At 48.6% G+C, this 10622-nt stretch overlaps 1 protein-coding gene across 1 annotated transcript in view; it reads left to right on the forward strand.

Moving 5' to 3' along the window:
- Nucleotides 1-16: 16 nt before the first annotated feature.
- The window catches only part of RHPN1 (rhophilin Rho GTPase binding protein 1), a 25876-nt gene continuing 15270 nt past the window's right edge, over nt 17-10622 (forward strand). Inside the window, exons 1-2 of the mRNA XM_031064410.1 lie at nt 17-461; nt 7760-7878. Coding sequence (XP_030920270.1) covers nt 372-461; nt 7760-7878 — 209 coding nt within the window. The 5' untranslated portion in view covers nt 17-371. The remainder of the gene's footprint in view (nt 462-7759; nt 7879-10622) is intronic.

A 10622-nucleotide genomic window follows, 5' to 3' on the forward strand; every position in this document is an offset into this window, starting at 1 on the left:
CCCTTATCCAGAGCAGCTCTTCCAAGCGGGTTTTGGGAGGCGTTTAAACATCCCCCATTTAGGGTCAGGTGGGGTTTAACATCTCCCTGCCTGGGGTAGCTTTACAAAGGGGGTTTGTGTCCCCTCTTTTCCCTAAATTATTTCTGCTCGGAGGGAAGCTGTGGGCTCACATCTGGCCAGATGTTGAGTGCAGGGGGCTTTGCAAGGGAACAGAGCAGGGCTTAGGAGAGGTTTAAGCCCCCAGTTAGGACAGGGCTGGGATCTGAACCCTGGAGGGGTCGCTGAGCCCCCAAACCCCCCTGTGAGCTCAAGCAGGAGCCCCCCCAGCTCCAGCCCCCCATTCCCGGCCTGTGGATGTTGCATCCCTGGAGATGATGCCCCCCGAGGAGGAGAGCCCGGATGGGGACAGGGACGGTGGCCTTGTCCTCCTGCACGGCCCGAAGAGCGGCAGCACGCGGAAGGGGAGGATGGCTCCGTATCCCTGTCCCATCCATCGGGATGGCTGTGCCCATGGATGGGGGCACAGGGATATCCACCCCTGCCAGGGGTGGAAATGGTGTTGCTGCCCCATAAACAGCCCTAAACGATTCCCAGCTCCTCATCCCTAAAACTCTGCTCTTGAATCCCGTCTTTTCTGCTGGCTGCATCCCCAAGCTTCCCAGCGCCTGCTTTTCACCTCGTTCCCCGAGATTTTGGGTTTTTTTCCTCTTTCTTACCTGTGGGAAGCTGATCCAGCCAGGTACTCCCAGGGAAGTTCAGGATGTGCTGATTGCTCTTCTGGGGTTGTTGTTTAATTACCAACATTTGGGATGGAATCAGTGGGAATTGCCTTCAGGCTTCCACCAGCCCCTGATTTCCTGGGGTCAGAGAGGATTTTGGGAGCAAGAAAACGTGGAAAATGTTAATTTTTGGGTCTATTTAAGCGTTTTGCCCCTTGAGATCTGACAGAATAAACTAGCAGCGAGTTCACTCCATAATCTGAGCTCTTCTTGAAAAAAGTCCCAAAATTTAAAACACCCCTAAAAAAAAAAACCCCAAATAACCAAGAAAGCGAAACTCAGCCAAGCTCTGGAAGGGATTTTTTTTCGTTTTTTTTTTCCCCTGGATCAATCTGATCTGGAGTCACTTGAGCCTGGGCTGCAGCTCAAGAGGTTGCAACCTTAAACCAGGTCGGGGTTTAACTCTTGTCTAAAGAGCAGGTGCTGCTCGTGAGGGAAGATTAACAGGAGGGATTTGGGACTTTTTCCCCAATTTGTTCTCTTTGGGTCTGGAGCACAAAGAAGAACATGGAAAATACTGCCAAGCTTTGGAGGGAGAACTAGGCAGGGCATCAGCAGCCTCTGTCATAATATGATTATTTTTTAATTAAAGCAGCAGAACACCTGATGGGCTCTATTATTTTGTTATTGTTATTTAAAAGAAATTATCAATACAACCTTTTCCTGCTGTTTTTATCACCCTGACAACATAGGAGCGTGGATCCATGTTTTCTGCCTTGCAGGGGATCCTGAATGCTGCTGAAAAAGTGATTTTTAATCCTTTTTTTTTGCCAAGTTTTCTGTCCTAGGAGTGAAGACTTAATCCACCTGTTTCCTGCTGGCTCCTTGCCCTCTCTGCCTTCCCCCACCTCCTCAGAGCACTTTCACTCTCCTAAAATTCAGTTTTTAACTGCAGTTTGTGCTGTTAAAAAAACCCCAGTCCCCCAGATTTTTATTCCCACCCCTGGGTTTATTTTTTCCTTCCTCTTGCTGACTGCATGAACCACCAGTGAGGCCACTTGGGAAATTTAAAACCTTAATCCTCCCCTCATTTGTTCAAAGGCTCTGTGATGTAACCATATTCTCAATAAAAGGTTTTAGAGGTTTTAGCTGCTCCTGTCTCCCACAGAAACCCAGCTCAGAGCCAGGGTGCTCCATGAGATTAATTCCATGGCAGGGAATTTCCTATCTAAATGGATTTTCAGGGAGTAAAAACCCACTTGTTGTCACTTCCTGCTCGTCTTATAACAGCCCATATTAATTTCTTAAATGCTTCTGGCTGGAACAAAAAAAAGGAAGGAAATTCTGGATAACCCTGGAAAAAAAAGGAGAATTTCCAAGCCTGTTTTTGTGTGTGGAGTGCTTCCCTGGCTTTTGTTTTCCTCTCTGTCCCACCGGATAATGTGGCTAAAGCAGGGTCACTTGGCCACTTCTCCTGTGCTGGCCTGGCTCAAAAACTTGTGGGTTCCAAAGAGGAATAAAAATTCCAGCTGACAGCTGTGGCTCTGTGGAAATCCTTTAAAGACCAGTGTGGTTCTGGAATTAAAACAGGTGCTCAGAGTTATCCTATTCCAGACTGGAATCATCTGTGCACTTGGGAGCTTCCTGTTTGGAGGGGAAACTCTGTGTAAGGAAGTGCTGGTGCTGCTGAGAGGGCATGGAAATAAATCCCTGATTTATTTATTTTTTTGGAGTGGGATGTAGGTTTTTAGTGGGAGAAATTTATGGGGTTGAGGTTGGAGCCACAGACCATGGGCCCATTGGATGGGGTTGGGATCATGGATTTTTTTTTTTGTGGTCCAGCTTTGGGCTCCAACAGCAGAAGGACCCTGGAGATGCTGGAGCAGATCCAGAGGAAGCTGTGGAGATGCTCCAAGGGCTGGGAGAGCTGGGAATGTCCATCCTGGAGAAGAGAAGGCTCAGGGAGACCTCAGAGCCTAAAGGGGCTCGAGGAGAGCTGGAGAGAGACCTGGGACATGGGATGGAGGGACAGGACGCATGGAATGGCTTTGAACTGGAACAGGGTGAGATTAGATGGGATTTTGGGAAGGAGTTCTTGGCTGTGAGGATGGTGAGGGGCTGGAATGGAATTCCCAGAGAGGCTGTGCCTGCCCCATCTCTGGAATGTCCAAGGCCAGGTTGGAAGGGGCTTGGAGAAGCCTGGCATAGTGGAAGGTGTCCCTGCCCATGGCAGGGGGTGGAATTCCATGATTTTGATGGTTCCATCATCCCTTCAGTATCCCTTTTCCTGTCAGGAAAGGGTCTCGGTGTGTTTGCCCACACCCACAGCAGCGATCCAGACTGGCTGGAGTCCTGCTCTCCTTCATTCCCTGTCCTTGGGAACAGGAAGGTGTCTCCTGGAGGTGGGGCTGGCTGTGGAGCTGAGCTCAGCACCAGCTGATGACTCCTCTTCCCACATTATGGATGTCTCGAGTCTCCGCTCAAATTAAACTTCCTCAGTTTCTCTCTGGGCATTCCCCGGCTTCCCTAATTGGGAGGAATCCTGGTGGTGACTCCTTTGCGGCCAAAACTGGTCTTGGACACGGCCCAGCTTGGTCCAGTCTTGGGCAGCTGAGCTGTGGAGCAGCTTGTGGGATCCAGCCAGGTTCTCCCAGTATCTCCAGGAGCTTTTCCTGCAGTTCCTACTGGGGCTATAACTCCCAGTTACCAACCCCTTCCTCATTTCTCTGGAGAGATCCATGCCTGGATTTTACCAGCACGTTCCTGATCTGTACCAGATCAGGAACTGGGTCTCCGTCTTCATTTCTCTCTTCCCTGAAACTTTTAACAGCACTTCCAAGGATCCCATTTTCCCTTCCCACATTTCACTTAATATCCTCCAGTTTCGCTTCTTCTTTGTTGCTTCCAGCTACAAAGGAGCAGAAACAATCACTTGTCATGGCATTACTGGCTTCCACATCTTCCTGCAGGTGACTCAGTTTGTCCCTGGTGCCTTGTCCTTGTCACTGAGGTCACAAATCACTCTCAGGGTGTGGCTGTCACCCAGGAGTCACCCAAGGCTTCATCCCCTGGGGGTGGGAAGTTCAAAGTCCACCCTGAGTAAACATTCCCTAAGGACTCCTGACTGCCACCCTGGATGGGCCCTCTGGAACTGGGAGAGGCGGCTGGAAGTGACAAAAGCCCTTGAGTCATTCCAAACATTCCCTGCAAAGATAAGGCTGGAGAATCTTTGCCCTCCCTCAAAGGGGAGCTTGATTCCCTCTGGAAAGGGTCTTAGGGAATCCTTTTTTTCCCTCATGTGGAGAGCCTGGATGAGGATTTTTGGTTCCATTGTCACTTCCTTGTGAGCAATTTCCCCTGATTTTTCTGAGCCTAAAGAGCCCTTTTTCCAATAAAATCATTAGATATGGGTTGGAATGGACTGATTGGGATCACAGAGTCCAGTTTCTGACCCTAATCCTGCTTTGTCACAGGTGATAAAACATCAGGGCTGGCCACACCTCGCTCATTTTCATGGATTTCTGTTCCATCATTCCCTGTGTACAAGCAAAAGCTGCTGTTCCATGGCTCCTCCACAAATTATGGAAGAGTTCTGTGCTCATTCTTCCTTTAAAACCTTTAAACCAGGAAGGAAAAGTCCGATTATCTCCAGAGCCCCTTCTTAAACCCCCCAAATTCCCTTTTCCCAGTGTCCCCAGGTGCACCCCAAAGCCTGGATGAAAGAGCCTCTCTTTCTTCTGACCTTACAGGGGTGACCTTGAGAGCTTGAGCAAAGAATTCAGTGAGGAAAATCCCTTTTGGAACCCAACGGTGGGATTTTGGTGGGATTTTTTCCCCCTTTATGTAAGTCGTGCTTAAATCCCTGGAAACTCATTCTGTGGTTTTCAGTTTTCAGTTGGAGCTCTGACAGGAAAAGCTTTGGGATCCTTTGAGCTGTTGGAAGGTGGAATGCTCTTCGCTTGACTCCTTATTTTCCTCATTTATATTTGGATTTAAATGTGGCCTTTTATGCTTTCCTGGAGCCAAATTTCCTCCTTACTCCAAGGTTTGTGGAATTACAACATTCCTGTGACGCTCCAGGAGCTCCTGCAGGTGGGGCTGGGTTGTTCCTCATGGAATGATGTTTCTATTGATCCATGCAAGCCACAGATAATTTTTAGGATCACTTGAGGAAAGATGTGCAGCAAGCTCACATTCCTGCGCTTTTCCAGCCCCATAAATGTAGAGGAAAACAAAATGTGTGGCGATCACGAGAAATCCTTGAATTCCTGACTTAACCTCACAAGGCTTTGGGCTCATATCAGGGGCTCCTGGTTTTCCAGCACCTTTTTGCTGCTGGCTTAGGAGCCTGGATAGGGATTGAGAACTCATCCCATTAAATCTGATGGAGAAGCCAGGAAAAAAACCCCTCAGCTCTGCAAACAGCTTTAGTGCTTCCCAGCAGGAGAAGTCAAATCAATTTGCTAAATCCTTTCATGGCTCCTGCAGGGAAGAGGTTTTAACCCCTCTTGGAATATCTTGGGGAGCCATCCCAGTGTCTTCTGCATCCCACTCCTTTCTTTCCTTCGTTACCTTCCTGCTTTCCCTCCAGACAAAAATCTTTATTTTGGGTTTGGATAATCCTCCTACTTGTGCCTTTTCCATCATCCCACCTGCACTTCCCAGGCTTCTTCCCTGTGTCTCCAGGTGGTTTTTACTCCTTTTCCCCAGAAAAATTCCCTTAAAATCCTCTGGCTGCTTCCAAACAAATTTTTGCCGGAGGGGGAAAGGACTCCAGGGTGCTGGAATTTGCAGGAAGGGATGGAGTCAGGGAAGAGAAACTTCCCACCTCTAGAGCTTTGCATGGATTTCTTTGGCTCTGAAGGCACAGAGAGGGAACCTGGCACTGTCTCATTTGCATATATTTGCATATGTTTTTCTCTGGATCTGTCAAGCTCTCAGAGATCTCATCTTGAAATTTGAAATTAAACCTTGAAATTTTAATGAGCACCTTCTCTTTACATCTTGGTTAGATTTCCTGATCCTTTCTCCTTTTTCCTCTGATTCCTAGATTTTTTTCCCGTAGGGAGCCAACAGGATGGGTGGATTCCCCTCAGGACAAATCCCAAAGTGACAATTCAGGATCAAACTTTCCTCTATTTGCTCCTGAGTGTTTCAGACCCAATATTTATGCAGCTATCGGGGTGTTTTCGTCAAATCCCACTGCTTTTCCAGAGTAATTTGGATCTTATGCTTCCAGCTTGTTCCTTTAATCAAATTCATGGATCACTGTAAAGCATTAATCCCACAGATGTATGGACCAGCTGGAGTCACTCTGATTCCTCAGTCTCCAAGGGACCAATTAGGAGCTCCAATCTTTCCCTTAAATGAAAATCCCACTGTTAATCCCAGACCCTTTTCCAAAGGAAGCAGCGCTCAGTGGACTTCAAATATGAGGAATTAATTTTAAGGAAGCCGAAGTCCATGGAAATGCAAAAATTTTCTGTTTCCTCCTTGCCAGGTCCCATCAGAGAGGTGATCAAGCATTCCATGGAATTATGGAATGGTTTGTGTTGGAAGGGGCATTAAAGATCATCTCATTCCATGGGCAGGGACACCTCTCACTATCCCAGGTTGCTCCAAGCCCCATCCAGCCTGGCCTGGAACACTTCCAGGGGCCTCCACAACTTCTCTGGGAAACCTGTGCCAGGGCAGGGGTTGGAATGAGATGATCCTCTTAAGTCTCTTTCAACCCAAACCATTCCATGATTTTGGGATCTTCCCATGATTTGCAGGCTCAGACCTTTCCATGCTTTTAAACTTCACAGCTTTGTGCCTTCCCAGCCAGGGATTTTTCAGAGGCTCATTCCATCCCTCTGAATCTTCAGTGGGAATCATCCCCACTTGGGCAGAGCTTTTATAGCCCTGGATTTGGGATGCTCCATTCCCTGAGGCATAACCCTGTGAGCCAGAGGGAAATCAGGTGGCTGCTATTTCCTGAGGTCAGGAATTCAGCGTGTTTTCCCCGTCTGCAGAAATTCCGAGCCGGAGCCGAGGAAAGGATGGAATCAATTTAGCGCCGTGAGCCCCTCGTTCCTGCATCCCCGTGAACTCCTGACTCCCTGTGCTCCACATCCTGGAGATGGCCTTGGGATCGCATTTCTTCCTGAGCTTTGGGGTCGTATTGAGCTCATCTCCAGCCCCCCTGGATCTTGGCTCATGTCCAGAGCCTGGGAAGGGGATGTGGAATTTCTGTTCAGGGCTGAGTTTGGGAAGAGCTCAGGGAAGGAAATCCCCACTGGCAACACGTGGGATTGGGGAATAAAATGGTTATTCCAAGGGCAGGGGAAGTCTGAGGGGTGAGAAACTCAATGTGACCTGGCCACGTGTGCTCACATCCCAGAAATTCCCTCTGTCCCAGGCTCATCCCACAGTGTGGGCAGCAGGAAAAGGGGAATTCTGCCCCTCTGCCCCGCTTAGGTGAGATCCCACCTGGAATTCTGCACCCAGCTCTGGGTTCCAACTGCAGAAGAACCTGGAGCTGCTGGAGCAGATCCAGAGGAAGCCATGGAGATGCTCCAAGGGCTGGATGCAGGCTGGGAGAGCTGGAATGTCCAGCCTGGAGAAGGGAAAGATCCAGGGAGACCTCAGAGCCCCTTCCAGTGCCTGAAGGGGCTCCAGGAGAGCTGGAGAGGGACTTGGGAAGAGGGATGGAGGGACAAGACATAGGGAATGGCTTTAAACTGGAATAGGGTGAGATTAGACAGGATTTTGGGAAGGAATTCTTCCTTGTGGTGTTGGTGAGGCCATGGAATGGAATTCCCAGAGGATCTGTGGCTGCCCCATCCCTGGAAATGTCCAAGATGAGGTTGGAGCAACCTGGGATAGAGGAAGTTGTCCCTGCCCATGGCAAGGGATGGAATTCCATGATCTTTAAACTCCCTTCCAACCCAAAGCATTCCATGACTCTGGGCTCTGAAAGTGCACGATTTACAGAATTGATGGGATTGTTTGAATCCCACAACGTGGATTTGGGATGAGAACCTGCCCTTGTCTCTCAGCAGGGCTGTGACCCCTTTGCCCAGACCCAGCGCAGCAAACTCCAGCACCGCCGGGCCCGGATCAACCAACAGATCAACAAGGAAATGAGGATGAGAGCAGGAGCAGAAAACCTCTTCCGGTGAGTCCTGATCCCCTGGGCATCCCCCTGGCTCTGGAATTTGGTTGGAGGCAGGATCCAAGATTCACCTGGTAGAAGATTGTTAAAAACCAGGATGGGAGCAAATGGGAATAAATTTGTGGCTGAGGTTGGGCTTGGAATGCAGAAAACCCAGCGAGTGGATCCAAGGGATATGGAGCTATTGGAGTCCAGAGGTTCCAAGGGCTGGGAACTGGGAAGGTTCAGTCTGGAGAAGAGAAAGCTCCAGGGAGACCTTGGACCCCCTTCCAGTGCCTAAAGGGGCTCCAGGAGAGCTGGAGAGAGACTTGGGACAAGGGATGGAGAGACAGGACACAGGGAATGGCTTCCCACTGCCAGAGGGCAGGGATAGATGGGATATTGGGAAGGAATTCTTCTCTGTGAGGGCGGTGAGGAGCTGGGATGGAATTCCCAGAGAATCTGTGGCTGCCCCATCCCTGAAATTGTCCAGGCCAGGTTGGACAGGGCTTGGACAAACCTGGGATAGGGAGAAGTCCCTGCCCAAGGCAGGGGGTGGGACTGAAGGTTTCTGAAGATCCACCCCAAACCATTCCATGAAATCCAGCTTTAGGATCATAAATAAGTCAGAAAATTCCTTCAGGATAGAGTCCAACCATTCACCCAGCACTGCCAAGGCCACCACTTGTCCTCAAATGTCACATCCACAGGAATTTTATCCCAAGGACAACTTTTTTTTAGCATCTTTTGTGTTTATTTCATTTTCCCTTAGTATTTGGAACACATTCCAGGCAGGCCAGGTCATTAATATTAAAAATCCCATAAATCTGCCTTAAAATACAATTTTTTGGGAGTATTCTACTAACCTGTTGATTGTTTTTATCCCAAATAAAATAAAATCAAATTAACTTTCCACTTTGGACCTGGAATGATTTAACATCAATGGAGTGTTCCTGTTGCACCTGGAAGAAGGGGATAATGTTTGATCCCTTTGAAAAAAAAGGTGTTTTCCTGGGGGATGAGATCCCACTGCTCCATCCACGCTGCTGTGCCTCATTTAATTAAGGGGAAAAAAAGCCACTGAATCCCAACTTCTGCCTCTCCTGTGTTATATTAAAAAAAAAAAACCAAACAAACAACAGAGGGAAATGTGCTGGCTCAGCAGAAATCAGCCTGGTTCAGGTTGGAATTGGAGCTGTGGGAAGTGGGAGTGAGGAAAAACGGGATGCAAAACGCATCTTAATTATCAGGGAAATGCACCGAGGTGGCTCCTTTTGTGCTGGCTCAGCACTCTGGGTGTCCTTTGGAGCAGCCACTTTCCCTCCCTCCCGCCCTCCCACAAATCCAGCTGAGTAATAAAGTTGATTTCTAGGCATTCCGGTGCTCCAAGCTTATGAAACTTTGGAAAAAAGGAATAATCAAGCTTGAAATTAAAGGATGAGGAGGAGGAGGGGATTATGTTGCAAGTCTAAAGGTTATTGCTTCAAAATTAAAGATCCGTGGTGCATGGATAAAATTCCTTTGGGTCTTTTTTCTGGTGCTGGTGGAAAAAAACTGTGGATTGTCCAGCCTGTAGCAGTTTGGAGCTGAATTTGCTGGGATTTTGCCTTTAAATTTAAAAACAAACTAGCCCAGTGCTTGGTAAAAATATTCCTGTTCAGCCTTTCCATGTTTTTTCCTGGAAAAGTTGGCAGGAATGGGGTGTTGGGAAAAAAAATCCATGTGGTGTTTGCTCAGTGGATTTGTTTGCTGGATAAATAAATGGAAAGAGCCAGAGGAAACCTTTTCCTTCCTGTTCAAACACTGGGATGGAGTGGAGGAATGGGGGAGATAAAAATGTCCAGGTTTTTGGAACGAAAGAAAAATGAATCACAAAATAAATCCCAGAAATTCCCCCTGTCCTGGGGTCATCCCACAGTGTGGGCAGCAGGAAAAGGGGAATTCTGCCCCTCTGCCTTGCTCAGAATTCCACCTGGAATTCTGCATCCAGCTCTGGGGACCAACTGCAGGAGGACATGGAACTGCTGGAGCAGATCCAGAGGAGGCCATGGAGATGCTCCAAGGGCTGGAGCCAGGCTGGGAGAGCTGGGAATGTCCAGCCTGGAGAAGGGAAGGATCCAGGGAGGCCTCAGAGCCCCTTTCAGTGCCTGAAGGGGCTCCAGGAGCGCTGGAGAGGGACTTGGGACAAGGGATTACGGGACAGGACACAGGGAATGGCTTTAAACTGGAATAGGGTGAGATTAGATGGGATATTTAGAAGGAATTCTTCCCTGTGAGGTTGGTGAGGCCATGGAATGGAATTCCCAGAGGATCTGTGGCTGCCCGTTTCCTGCAAGTGTCCAAGGCCAGGGCTTGGAGCAGCCTGGGATAATGGAAGGTGTCCCTGCCCATGGCAAAGGGGTGAAATTCCATGATTTTGAAGGTCTCGTCCAACCCAACCCATTCCAGGATTTTCTGCTGTGTGTGGCACTTGAACTTTTTTCCTGGTAACAGATTCCTGGCAAGATCATGGGCAGATCCTCCTGGAAACTGTGCTAAGACACCTGGAAAATAATCAGGGGCCTGCTGAGAGCCAAAAAAAATTGTTGGCAGCTGGGAACAAGGAGGGAAAACTCTCCTTAATCCATATGGGATGAAAATCAGACTGACAGTGTCCTGGAGGTGTTGGGAAGTTTGGGAGATAAATAGGAATTAAGTCTTGGTTTATAGGGATTAAATACTGGTTTATATGGAAACATAGGGTGATGGTGCCTGGGAAATTGCAGGAA

This window comes from Geospiza fortis, unplaced genomic scaffold, assembly GCF_000277835.1.
Source record: "Geospiza fortis unplaced genomic scaffold, GeoFor_1.0 scaffold543, whole genome shotgun sequence".
In the NCBI taxonomy this organism is placed as follows: Eukaryota; Metazoa; Chordata; class Aves; order Passeriformes; family Thraupidae; genus Geospiza; species Geospiza fortis.